This window comes from Temnothorax longispinosus, chromosome 10, assembly GCF_030848805.1.
Source record: "Temnothorax longispinosus isolate EJ_2023e chromosome 10, Tlon_JGU_v1, whole genome shotgun sequence".
In the NCBI taxonomy this organism is placed as follows: Eukaryota; Metazoa; Arthropoda; class Insecta; order Hymenoptera; family Formicidae; genus Temnothorax; species Temnothorax longispinosus.
The window spans coordinates 7,894,832-7,908,962 of NC_092367.1; the positions used below are offsets into that span (position 1 = coordinate 7,894,832).

The 14,131-nt window shown below is 37.7% G+C and overlaps 1 protein-coding gene across 3 annotated transcripts; it reads left to right on the forward strand.

Moving 5' to 3' along the window:
* The first annotated feature begins 1,074 nt into the window (after positions 1–1,074).
* Sirt1 (Sirtuin 1) lies at positions 1,075–13,283 on the forward strand. 3 transcript variants are annotated; one of them, XM_071790747.1, is made up of 11 exons: positions 1,075–1,382; positions 2,769–2,901; positions 3,129–3,363; positions 3,465–3,680; positions 3,816–4,023; positions 4,426–4,584; positions 5,108–5,384; positions 5,676–6,514; positions 6,607–6,777; positions 6,903–6,981; positions 8,730–13,283. In XM_071790747.1, the coding sequence occupies exons 1-11, from the start codon at positions 1,097–1,099 to the stop codon at positions 8,740–8,742; spliced, it is 2,616 nt and encodes an 871-aa protein (XP_071646848.1). In that variant the 5' UTR covers positions 1,075–1,096; the 3' UTR covers positions 8,743–13,283. The 3 variants fall into 3 exon arrangements, 2 of the variants coding, with proteins under 2 accessions (XP_071646848.1, XP_071646849.1); XM_071790748.1 differs by having other exon boundaries at positions 1,076–1,382; positions 9,691–13,283; XR_011733966.1 differs by having other exon boundaries at positions 1,078–1,382; positions 6,903–8,429; positions 8,685–13,283.
* Positions 13,284–14,131: the final 848 nt, after the last annotated feature.

A 14,131-nucleotide genomic window follows, 5' to 3' on the forward strand; every position in this document is an offset into this window, starting at 1 on the left:
GTATGTTTAATAAATAAGAACACATATTTACGACGTAATAATATCATATATTGCCACGAAGCTACATATTTTTTTTCACGGTTATCGATTGCATAGATATAATTAAAATCGAATATATTTGTTAACATAAAATTGCAGTCTTTATAATTAAAGTTGAATACTATCGAATCGAATTATTATTGAAGTTATATATGCACATGTCTAAAACACGTATATTTGGAATTTGATAATGTATTTTAATTAAAAACATTTATTACTAATAAATGTACATGTGTATTTATTTAAAACTTGTGTATTTAGGATTTGATATAATACCCAATTTTAATTAAGAACATATATTTAGAACTCGATATTTGAATATTTAGTTTTAATTGAAAACCGCAATTTCATTTGTTATTATTCGGGTTTGATTGAAATGTCAGAATAATAATAAATTATAAAGTTATGATACTATATATGTATATTCTAGCGTTACGTGCCACATCACAGTTGCCATCGCAAAACTCTTTAGATTTGGATTATTAATACGCTCTCGAAACTTTTCCGGGGTGACTAACAAATAATACCTTACAGTATCATATTAATGACATTAGATCTTTGATTTCGTTAGTCTTAGAGATAAGAAATTATAGTCTCTCTGAACTTCCCCCCCAAAATCATCCGATAAGACTATCTGATTTATCTATCCTCTTTTCTATAAATTCTATAAATTCTTAATCTTTAACATAAAAAAAAAGGACTGCTTTACTTATTAAATAAAAATTTATCTTGAGCTCAAGCTTAAATTCTCGTGCAGAAAAGAAATTTAGCATCAAAGTAAAACTCCTTTTAAGAAGTCGAAGATACGAATTTTCTTAAAATCCTCCGCAGATATATTCAAATTAACCATGATAATAAAACTCTCCACATAAAAATTAAAGATTTCTGGAGCATTCTGAAAAATCAAGAACGAATTAAGTATCTCAGTCGCGCACGCGAAACCACGCGAGCGAGGCGCGTCGCTGATCCTCGACAATCATCGCCCGTCATCGTCATACATCGCGTGTTAATACGTCATCGGCGAGAAGAAACGCGCCGAGTGGCGCAAAGTGGCGGGATGGGCGGAGCTCGGCCGGTAAAGTGGAGGGGTGGGGGAACACAGGACGGCCGGGGCGACCTCTGGCGCGGCCAGCCGTGGGCTAAACCGAAGTGCATCGCACTATGCGTTGCATTGCTGTCGAAAATGGCGTCGAGCACGGAGCTGACGGAGCTGCTGGAATATTCGTCCCCGGTGAAGCGTCGTAAGGTCGACGGCGGCGGCGGCCACGGGAGCAAAGGCGCGACGCTGGCGGACCCGCGGCCCGGCGAGACACCGCGCGACAGCCCGCACGACGATCTCGAAGGTATCGAAATCCCGTCCGGGTGGACTCGCGCGATATCCGCGGCGCGATAACGCCGCGAAAATTCGCGGTTGACCTCGCGCGCAAGATGGCGGCGGTCGGGCGCCTTTCTCGCCAGTCGGCCGTCCGCGTCCCTCGTTTCGGCCCCGACGGCCGCCATCTTGCGCGCGAGTCCAACCACGTCGTAATTTTCACGTAGCCGCTTTCTCTCGTTGCGAACGATCGATCGGCGGACGGTGTTCTGCCTCGACCGACGTCGCCGGATCTATTTTTGCCGTATTTTTTTTCTTCTGATTTTCGCCCCCGAGATATCTGATTCTTCGACACCCACGGTGGGCGTGAATCGATCGATCGTGTCGGGAGATTGCTGGATGCGTTAACGCTCGTTAGCGCTCACAGATGGCACTCGCTCGAGTTGGTCGTTCTCGAACTTTCTGTACACGCTCGCCTCGAGTCTACTTCCTTTGACTACGGTCTGTTCGTTTTAGTAGCACTTGAACGTACTTCCGTTACAAAGAACAAACCAGGGGACCTATTATGGACTTGTTCGGAATGGATTCCGATCGGAATTATTCCGTTTTCCCTGGAAAAGACAATAGAAATCTAGGAAATAACTGAACAATTCCGATCGGAATCCATTCCGAACAAGTCTATAATAGGTCCCCTGATACCGTAATATCTTCGCAGATTTTGGGGTCTGTTCGTTTTAGCTGAACTTGCTCCGTCCATTTTTCCTCTTTTTCTCTCCAACGTAGAGAGAAAAGAAGTTCAGTTAGAAAGAACAAACTCTCTTATATAACGCGTCCGCCATTTCCTCGAGTCGGGATGTAGGCGGGATATTCGTTTTTGAATATTACTTTGCACAAAATAATATATCTGTATGCAGAAATTGATTTTTTGGATTTGCATACCGTAATATAATTATTTATGATTATATGAAGATGCAAAAAGAGAGCTAATCTATTTAACTTTTACACGACCACATTTATAATTATACTTTTTATTATCTTAGTATAATTATTGTATACTAAATATAAAAATCCAATTTAGTTATATCTTATAATCACATGAGTCTTTTGCACTTCGTTAAATTTGTCTTAATTAATATTTATAATTATTGTTTGTTATATAATAAAATTATTTAATACATATAATTAATATAATTTTAAAAAACTTATGTAATTAATATTTGTTTCAAGTAGGTAATGAATAATTGTAATTGATTTATTTTGGACAAATGTATAGATTAAATTGTACTTGCATTTACTACTGGCAAATAAATGGCATAATAAAAAATGAGCTTTTAGAAAAAATTATGAGAAAATAATAACCTGTTATTTTATTAATAATGCAAACTATATTAAATACGTTATTATTATTATCATACAGAAGCACTTGGTACAGACAGTGGATTCAACGAGCTGAGCGATGAATCTAAATCAGCTTCCATATCTCCCGCAACCACAAATTTAATATCACCATCATCGAGGGTTGACTCCACCAGTAACGACACCGGTTGCCCGTAAGTTTCATCCTTAACCGCGTGCATATGTGTACGAAATAAAAAGTATTACTATTTTTTTTAAAAGTAAATTTTTTTGCATGTGTCATACTCTATCCCGATACATTTTGATATAAAGTAATAACATGTCTCTTAAAACATTTTTCTGTTTAAAATATTTACCAAAAATAATTGGAGAATCTTGGAGAAACTTTTTTAAAATTTCGTATTTTCTTATGTCATTTCAGGATTGATACCGCTGATGAGAAGGATGAGATATCCTCCACTGTCTCAAACCTGTCGGATTTATCAGGATTGTCCGATCTCTCTGGAGATGCCGAAATCAGTCATCAGTGGAGAAACGCTTCTTCTTGGATTCAAAAGCAGATGTTGACGGGCGCGGATCCCAGGGATCTCCTACACCACCTCCTAATGGACTCCACACAGATTCCTGAGCAGGTTGACGATCTCACATTATGGAAGGTATGAATACATGACGTTTGTCAGATCTACAATATTTTTAAGACTTAAGGCAAAGAAGGTTGTTCCGTAAGTGTAACACTCGCAATTGTGTTGATTTTCAGATCATAATCAACATGATGTCCGAACCTCCGAGACGGCAAAAGCTCAAACACATAAATACCTTGTCTGATGTGGTACGATTAATTCGCAATAGCAAGAAGATTATAGTATTGACCGGCGCGGGTGTCAGTGTCAGCTGTGGTATTCCTGATTTTAGAAGTAGAGATGGTATTTATTCAAGACTAGCGCAGGATTTTCCCGACTTACCGGACCCACAGGTACTTCATTCGGCTTTATAATTATTTGAATTAGCGGCTTGTAGTTAATATCCTTTTTAACTCTTTTAACGTCTTGACAAGGTGTTACAATTATTAAGTATTTGTCTAATTTATATTTTTTAATTTATTTTTTAGGCTATGTTCGACATTAATTATTTTAGTCAGGATCCCAGGCCATTCTACAAATTTGCGCGCGAGATATATCCAGGACAATTTAAACCTAGTCCCTGTCACAGGTTCATCAAAATGTTAGACAAGCAGAAGAAGCTCTTGAGGAATTACTCACAAAATATTGACACCTTGGAGCAGGTTGCCGGTATTGAAAATGTGATTGAATGCCATGGTAAGTTTATATTATACGTTTATTACATAAAAAGCATTTAGATGACATTTTATATAGATTTTTAAATATACTAACATTTGTATAAAGTCTATTTATTTGTTCATTAATGAATATACTTTACATAATTTAGTAACAAAGTTATATTTTTAAAAACTGTTATTTGTAATAAGGCGTTGCACGTGTTTAAACTTTTTTCAATATAATACTGTATAATAAAGATATTTTAATGTTTATATTTTTTGTATTAATCTAAATTTATATATAATACGCATTTGCAAAAATTTCAAATGTTATATTTTGTTAAGACATTGGCAAGATTATGCAATTTAACGTGCAAGCTCATGCAAACTCGTAGTTATATACAGTTACAGTTTTTTAATTACCGAATGTTATCTGTTAAAGGCTCCTTCGCCACCGCGTCTTGCACAAGATGTAAATATCAAGTCAGAGCGAACGACATCAGGGAGAATATCTTCGCACAAAGGATACCCACGTGCCCGAAATGCCGTGTCAACGCGTTGCCCTCCCTATCCGAGGTGAATTGCAGCGAGAACTACAGAGGTAAATAGAGCGACTTCTTTTCACGTATATCCTTGCTGATAGTGTATTTATTTGCAGTCTTTCGTAATGGCTTATCAATTTCAATATGATACGGAAGGTTGACTATCATTAGTGATAGTTTTCCGTTATTAGCCTTTGCTATAATGTCGCGAGTCGATGGCCAATGACAGAACGTTATCTACTCTTCTCGGAATGTGTCTCGAACTAAATGAAGTTACTGATCCAAGACATAAGTTGATACATCAATTGTAACTGCGAATAAAAGTCTCGCATGTTAATAAGCGCATAAAGGTAAACTTATAAGATTGCACCCACCTGTGTGAGTGCCGTGTTTCGGGGCTATATCGGAGCAACGGCTTGTCGTTTATTGTCCTTGATAGTTTTCCTCAATTCGACAGTGCTACGACTGCGTACGATTGAGCGGAACGTATAAAATGCCATTTCAAATAATTTCGTTTGATTTAGATTAATTAAAATTGCTGTTAATTTAATTTAATTGAACACCCTCTCGTATAATTCTCAGATCTGGTGTCGCAAGGCATAATGAAGCCAGATATCGTCTTCTTCGGCGAAGGGCTCCCAGATGCTTTCCATGATGCGATGGCCAAAGACAAGGACGATTGCGATCTTCTAATCGTTATCGGATCGTCCTTGAAGGTTCGGCCGGTAGCCCTAATTCCTTCATCCATTCCGTCGCATGTACCGCAGATCCTTATTAATCGAGAACCATTACCACATCTCAAGTTCGACGTCGAGCTACTGGGAGACGGTGACATTATTATAAATCAAATATGCCATTTGTAAGTAAAAAGTTTAATCTTTTGTATGGAAGCTTTGTAAATTAAATATTAATTATTACTTAATTTTAATATTATTATTAATTAAATATTAAAAAATTAAATATATCTTAGTGTTATTTAATTTTTTTATATTGAAATATATGTGCACTAAAAATATGTATATAATAAATAAATAAATGTTACTTAATCAACTCAATGCAATAATCAATTTAATCCAATGATTGTTTTAATTACACAATAAATATTTTATTATATTATATTATAAAATTTCGATTTATTGGCATTGTGCAGAATGGGCGATACTTACAAAGAAGTCTGTTGGTTCGACAAAATTCTGAAGGAAGTCTCGCAACTCCTACCATTGCGGTGTCTGTCCGACGACACGTGGGAACAGAGTCAAGACACGACAAGTAACACCGAAGTGTCGCGCGATAGCGTAGAAGTTGATTTGAAACCTCATATTGTATCCTCGACAGAAAGTCAGGATAGCCTCTCAATCACCGCGAATGCGATGCCACAGCATGCAGATGACATCAATGTCTGCGTATCATCTTTGCACGCTGATCATGTCCAGGTGGAAAACCCAGAAAAGAGCTTCAAACTTCTAGGGGAAAGTCCTAAAAGACGATCGGGTGACACTAGTATAGAGAATAGTCCCAAGAGGATGAATTTCGGTAGCACGCATGAGACGGGTGTTGTGAGTTCCACGTCGCCAGCGAATACTGAATGCACAATGATGGCGTCAGAAAACGAGTTTAACGTTACGTCAGCAAAATCGACATTTGAAAACAATTCGGAAGAATGTCAGGTGGTGCCGACAATATTGTCCCTTTCCTCAGAAGCTATAATAAGCGAAAACACTCTGGAGTCTCACAAGTCGCTGAATAAACGTGGACAATCGAACAAGTATGACGACGCCGCAAATCTAGACGCCGCCGAGTCGGATAAAACGATACCGAAACCGAGGCAAGCATCAGTAGACTCTGTATTGGATTCCGGCATAGGCGACAGTTGTAACAGCATCGATAGCACAGAAGAAAAGTTCGATATAGCCGAATTGAAGAACAGAAGATTGGAGAGACACTGCTGGCAACCAAAGATTCGGGAGAGCCTCGCTTCTAGACTACCAGGTACAAATCTGCTATTTTGCATACGACAAATTAATTCTTTGGCATTTTTGTGAATGATACAAGTGTTAATACGGTTGCGATTGTTTTTACAGAAAATTCCTACTATCAGTTGGCACCGGGCAGGTACATTTTCCCTGGCGCGGAGGTCTATTCCGAGCCTGAGCCGTACGATCAATGTTCCCTCTCGGCAAACTCCGAGAGCACAGATAGCGACAGCGATTCCTCTTCCGGAGAAGAAGAAGAAGACGAAGAGGAAGAGACATGTAAGTCTCGAGTTTATTATTGAGTTAACTTAATTTAATTCTTAAATTTATATGTCGCCCATTTTGTGACCAATATATCTTATTTTATTTAATTATTTCATGTTTTTCTATGTTATGTTTTTCAGGCGCGGACGATGATCTGTCAGAGGACGCGAACGTCGACGCTGATGCTAACGGTCAGAACAACGAGAGCAAAGTGGGCGAGTAAGTCTTATACTGCTATGCAGCATCGAAGAATTGCAATTGCGTTGCGGACATAGCGAATAATTTAGTTATTATATCTTTATCAGGATTAGTTGCGATCATTTGTGTACAGTGATAAGTAAACGGTGCAATTTTTACGGTTCAGTTACGAATCAAAATGATTCATTACTAAATATGCATAATATATATTGATATATTAAATTATTACGAATTAATCCTCAATTATTTTAAAAGCTGTGGAAAACACAAGACTTTATTCACATAATGGTCCAATTGCACTTTAATCCTATTATTTTCTACATATTCAAGTTTTACGAGCCTATTTTAATAATGATTCTTGAAGAGAATATTTTATCAGATCAATATAGTACTATTTCCTAGCTTCAACGATAATTGTTTTACGGGCCGGTAACGTTTGTAAACAACTAATTGGTTTATATTTCGGAGAGTGCATATCTACTTTAGCTGCAATTTGTTCTTAAAAATATATTTTTAATGTTAAAATATATGCAGCACATTTTTTAAGTCGAAATATTAAGTTATTATATATTCAATATTTCTTACGTATATATCTTTCAATAAGTTTGAAATTATATTGAAAAAAAAAGAGAGAAAGGGAAATAGCAGTTACTTAAAAAGATATAGTGTGAATAAAGTCTGTTTGAAATTGGTCGTCAAGCTTGGGGAGCTTGGGAGTTTTGGAACCACGTTGCTTCTTTTGCTTCTTCAATGATTCCTTTTTGTCAATGTAACTCTGCTTTTATAGGTCTTGTCAGTGGCTGAATCTGTTTTAAGGTTGCTTGTGTTTTAGATCTTTTTGGTAGATCTTTCGGTCGGGCCCCGCCGACGGATGTCGATTCTGCGTTGGAGCTCGATGGTCCACTTGTCGCTTGAGACATGCCGCTGATCACCCTTATATTGCCACTTAATTCTTGCATCTTATTAAGAAATATTCTCCGTTCTTCATCTTTCTCTTTTTTTAATATTGTCAACTCTTGACTCTTGACTGTCAATTGTTGACAGCTCATATATGAGATTCCTTCACATTAAACGTTGAGGAAAATCTCTTTTATTTTTAGTGAACGTGTCATCATTGTGTCACGTATTTGTGAAGTCATCATGACTTTGATATTAACATGTACTCACGTATAGATTTGTATCAAACATGTTGGATATTTAAAAATCAAATTGCTCTGTGTTTCATACGTCGCTTGAGACGTGCCGCTGCTGCTGGCAGCCTCGGTGACCTCGGTTATATTCCAAACTGCATCCCCCGCACGAGTGGGGCTCGTGCGGAGAAACTGGGCTATCTTTCAGAGAAGACATTAAATTTGAAATTGGTCGTCAAGCTTGGGGGGGAGCTTGGGAGTTTTGGACCCACGTTGCTTCTTTTGCTTCTTTTGCTTCTTCAATGATTCCTTTTTGTCAATGTAACTCTGCTTTTATAGGTCTTGTTTCTTTTTCTTTCTTTTAATTGGCGCCTGCCTCTATTCCGAGGACAATTATGGCCAGTTTACTACTGTTTGTTTAACAAAAAATCTGGTACTCGTGAGCGTGACAAAATCTAAATGGAAATTACTATGCAGACAGTAACAGTCGCAATACTTTAAAATTTTCCTTCCGGACAAAACACGTCCGAACTGGTTCGTGCCTGTTGCGGCTTGCGGCTCTTCGGTTTCGAATTTCGAATTCGACTTTTATAGGTCTTGTTAGTTGCTGAATCTGTTTTAAGGTTGCTTGTGTTTTAGATATTTTCGGTAGATCTTTCGGTCGGGCCCCGCCGACGGATGTCGATCCTGCCTTGGAGCTCGATGGTCCACTTGTCGCTTGAGACGTGCCGCTGCCGCTGGCAGCCTCGGTGACCTCGGTGGTTTCCCTTGATATCTAAAATAAAAAACATTAATTATATAATTAATTTATACTGGGCAACAAAAGTGAAGTTACTTATTACAGTATTTCTCATTATACTGCTTACTTTTTCTCTAAATTCACGCAATTTACGGGTCTGAAGATCATCATCAGCTGAGGAGCTTGCTTCCTCAGTGTTGCTGCTCAGTGCGGCAGCCTGGGCGACCTCGGTGGTTTCCTCTGCTGCCTAAAATAAAAAACATTAATTATATAATTAATTTATACTGGGCAACAAAAGTGAAGTTACTTATTACAGAAGTATTAAAAAACTCCACAGTATTGCAGTCACTGTATTATTGCTCATTATACTGCTTACGTTTTGGCATTTACGCCCAGCACGGCTTATGCACCAGCACGTTTTTATGCATAAAATTTTCTTCTCGACGCAGCTGCAGTTCTTTTTGCAAGTTTTATGTTCGCACCTGCAATAGTCCCTCGGCACGTATTTTTTCGGCGCCATCGTGAAACCGTCAAATACCTCTATAAACAAGTTGTCGATTCTGCATTGGAGCTCGACGGTCCACTCGTCGCTTGAGACGTGCCGCTGCCGCTGGCAGCCTCGGTGACCTCGGTTATATTCCAAACTGCATCCTCCGCACGAGTGGGGCTCGTGCGGAGAAACTGGGCTATCTTTCGGTGGAGACATTAAATTTGAAATTGGTCGTCAAGCTTGGGTAACTTGGGAGTTTTGGAACCACGTTGCTTCTTTTGCTTCTTCAATGATTCCTTTTTGTAAATGTAACTCTGCTTTTATAGGTCTTGTCAGTTGCTGAATCTGTTTTAAGGTTGCTTGTGTTTTAGATCTTTTCGGTAGATCTTTCGGTCGGGTCCCGCCGACGGATGTCGATTCTGCATTGGAGCTCGATGGTCCACTCGTCGCTTGAGACGTGCCGCTGCCGCTGGCAGCCTCGGCGACCTCGGTTATATTCCAAACTGCATCCCCTGCACGAGTGGGGCTCGTGCGGAGAAACTGGGCTATCTTTCGGAGGAGACATTTGGCACATTATGCGAGTATCAATGATGTTTTCAAGCTGCTGATGTTGCTAAACAGCCGCGAGATAATGATTGAGGCTTGAGTCGGTTATTTTTTTGTTTCGTAACTGTCGAGGATAGAACCGTAAGTTTAAGTCCCGACAAGTAGTGTGAAAGAATACACATTTTGATAGCATTAATTCACATGTATATATGATCGAGAGACATTGGCTACAAATTAGGTATTTAATACAAATGTTAATGTAAAGTTACTTTAGACAATTGCGGGATGTTGAGTTATGCATTTTTACAGATTTTACAGATACACTCGGTTTTTTCAAGACATCGAGATTTCAATGATAACGTATAAGAAACCTTTACAGTTTACACAAAGATTTCATTTACGGGAACGTGGCGATGTGTGCAAAGTACACGCACACGCAACATGTTCAGAGTTAAAATATGTTTTTTTTTATATTTTACTTTTAGGCAGCACAAATCGAGGGATCTATCTATATTTACACACAATTCCACATTTTCTTTCGTTTTCTTTCCTTTTGTTATGGTAACTTCGCGACGCTCATGATGATGTATATAAGATATTGTTACTATTGTATATGCAAAAGGATTCTAGATTCGCATTTTAATAGCACAACTGATAGTCGTTCACCATTTTCACGATCTACACGAGGATTATAAGAAAACGATCGAGATTGCTTTTAGCTTACCGCACTCTTATCAGTAATTATTTCTTCTCTACCACAAATAATCTATTTAATCTACTTCGTATGTGTAAAATGTACATAATGGAATTTCAGCACGACTTTCCTTGTCGCAAACGACAAAGTTGAGTGCAAGCAACGTTAGAAGAAATTATGTTTTAATTAAGCAATGATGTGTGTAAATATGAGATTAATCGTAAAACGTAATTAACGCGGAATGATAATACTCGCCGCTCGTTACGTTTAATTTGAAATGAAGTGATGTTCGAGCAGTGGTGCGGGTCCACTCCCTTCAGCTGCAGCTCTTTTACATTCTCTGTGTTTAAACCATCCGATACGTTGTATGAAATCGGTTGAACGAAATGCTGAGCGTTGTAAAATGCCGCTGAAATTGGATGGATCCGTTGGCGCGTTCTATGAAAGATGATCTACGGTATTATTTTATTATCAGAATGAATGGTAACATACTTTAACACACACACATAACGCGGACGGAGGTGTTAATCCATAATAACTTAGATGCCGAATAGTTTCTTTTGCGGTCCTTAATGCTGATTGACGGCGACAGATACGACATATTTTGCTTGAGCAGCATTCGGACAAAGCAGTACGCCCGGGTACTGCTAGGCTAATTCGATTGAACACTGATGTTATTTAAGTTTGTCTGTTATTACTCGCATCGCTATTTCTGTCGTTACGAATAGAATCCGCTAGTCTTGCGTTACAGATTTGAGGAAAAAACGATAAACAATTACAAATCGTGTACTTTTATCGAGATATATTGTTCTTTTCTTTTTTTTAAACGTGCGATTTTTTCCTCTCGTTACGAGAGATAAGGTTTTGCAAGAATTACACACATAAGGTACAACCGGATAGATAAGAAAAATAGCTCTGCCTTGTGAAACGTCTTGCTGGCCCGCGTCGGCAATCACATTCACATGGTTCTACGTTAAGTTACACTAAGCTTCTCAATAGTACGGATAATCGTCAATAGTTTGGCAATGAACACTCTTTAGATTTGTTAAGTTCAACTTTGTTTCATTGGAGCACGGGCGAATGTACAAAGCAATGTTGGATAGCTTCGCATTGCGTGTTATTTTTATATGAGCCAGAGGAATGATAGAATAGCGAATTTACAAGATTAATACAAAAAAATGACGCAATAATCTTTGACGAGCTGTCGTTAATAATGAGAGATAAATGTACTATGTTGGAGGAAAAGAGAAAGAGCACGGAAAAATGTTTACCAGCATGTTATGCACGTGAAAGAACAGTTCTGTCAAAGTCATTATTGCAACATATATTATATATAATATATTTGTAAGAAATGAAAAAAAAAACGGTTGTGTGTAAGTTTATTATACATAATTATAATGGACGTAAACTTACTTTGATTCAATGCAGTCGCATTGTGTGAGTAACGTTTGAAATGCGAGTGTATGAAAATTGTGTATATATGAGAGAAGGGGAGAGAGGAGGAGAGCGAGCGAGCGAGAGAAGTAAATTGATAAATAGCAAATTAAGTATGTAATACACCTCTAATCACGCGACGTAAGAGATTTTTTATTTTTCATTATTCCGCTATGTGAAAGAGGCAAGGTTTTCTCGCGGGAGAGCCGTGGCCCTGTATAGAGACGACTCGGCTCTCCGGAGGACTTTTCGGCTGCCACCCCACGAGACAAGCGTTTTGGTTCCTTACAGTAAGAGACAGTTTTTATAAGATTATAGATTACGAGAGGATTATCTTCCGCTTTGTACAAAACGGCTTTATTTATCGCTATGGTTTCGCTGAATATATCCGCAGGAGGCAGATTAGATGTTATTTCGTAGATCATCCTGTCGTTTATTTATTTCATACATACATATGTATTTGCGAGTGTACATACGTATACGCCACGTGGTCGCGTCGAATGAAGCAAATCGTTTTTTTTTTAATTTTTTTTTTTTTTGTCTCCCGAATGTCGCTCGCGCGCGATTTCACAAATTCTTGGGAATTCGGACTCTCTGTGATCGACTAGATACGCGTATGTAAGGTGTACGATTATCTGTCGGATGAGTTGATTTCTTAAATCGTACCGATCACGCCGTCCGTCTTTAACGACGAATCGGTTTCTCGATTTCTTTTTTTTTTCACGTTTTTCTACTTTTACTCGTTTTTACTTATGCGCCGGCTACTTAAAGGGGAGTCTAACAATTGTGTGTGATCACGAGGCATGTCAATCGACCGTCATGTAATTATATATTTATTTTGTACGAATATATTTTTTTATATATAACGATTGTAGTAACGATTATATGTAGTCGATTCAGAGAGAGAGAGAGAGAGAGAGAGAGAGGGAGAGAGACAGAAAGAAAGCTGTCAACTCATGTTTGACAATCAATACCAACTTTTTCGAGCAGTACCTACTTTCTGTATAAAAATGTACTGTCACGTGTAAATAATTATTATTTTTACTGTACAATGTGAATCGCGGGTTTTACCGCATCAGCCGAAACGACGGCGAAATTGAAAAAGGATTTTACGTTGAATTCGAAATCGCAAATGTAATTTATAACAACAACTTGAGATACCCTCAGAGATGTCGGGGGGCTGATGCGGCAAAATAGCGTAAAGTTCTGGATTTTTTATAATTTGTTATTAATGTAAAAAAAAATGACTGTTATAAAAAATGTTCTCTATTAAAGATGTTGTAAGTTTTATTTTTTTTCTCTTTTTTTTAGTATATTATTAACGTACAAGCTTATCTCTTAAATTAAACATTTTTCTATGATAAACCGTTGTGCTTGTTTTTCTTTCCACGACCGTCGACGAAAGTCGATTACTCGTGAATATTTCCTCTCGAGAGACTTTATAATTAAAAATAGAGATTTGTAAAATAACTTATTTATCTTCGATAATCTGGACAGCGAAGGCTTCAATGAAGCGATGAAAAGCATGAACAATTTTAACTTTATAAACGTTGAATATTTATCATACATAGCATTATAAACCTTGAGATATTATTTAGGAATGTTATTCGTGGCCGTCTCTGGCATGCAAGGCGACCTTGTGCAAAAGAGTTAATTCACTATCCCTTCCTCGATCCCAAAAAGAAAACAAAAGCTTGGAAGTCTTAGAAACTTGACATTTCCGAAACTGGGAAAAACAGACTCTGTTCTGAAAGTGCTGATTTCCAATTGTTTAAGGTTTTAATAATGGATAATAATGGAACATAATGAGTTAAATAAAAGAATTTTATTTTTTCTACATTTGCACAAATATGTAATATATACATGTACTATAAATAATACGCACAACTTGTTATAAATTTCAGTAGATTGACAAAAAAAATGTTTTCTTATAAATGATTTATGTGGTCTACATAAATTTTTCCCCACAAAAATTAACCGATAAAAGTTTTCGGCATTTAATATCAAAGGCGTGTTAATAAATGGCAAGAGACTCGTTCGAGATAATCGTACGAAGAAGAACGGAAAGCAAAAAGTTGAAATTAAATGACATGCAGTTTCAACACGAGGATATTCGTGAAGAGAAGAGTCCTCGAAGG

Coding starts and splice junctions, on each gene's coding strand:
- Sirt1 (XM_071790747.1), top strand. CDS start 1,097: ATGGGCGGAGCTCGGCCGGTAAAGTGGAGGGGTGGGGGAACACAGGAC. Junction 5,385..5,675: donor ATAAATCAAATATGCCATTT/GTAAGTAAAAAG, acceptor GGCATTGTGCAG/AATGGGCGATACTTACAAAG. Junction 6,515..6,606: donor CCTCGCTTCTAGACTACCAG/GTACAAATCTGC, acceptor TTGTTTTTACAG/AAAATTCCTACTATCAGTTG.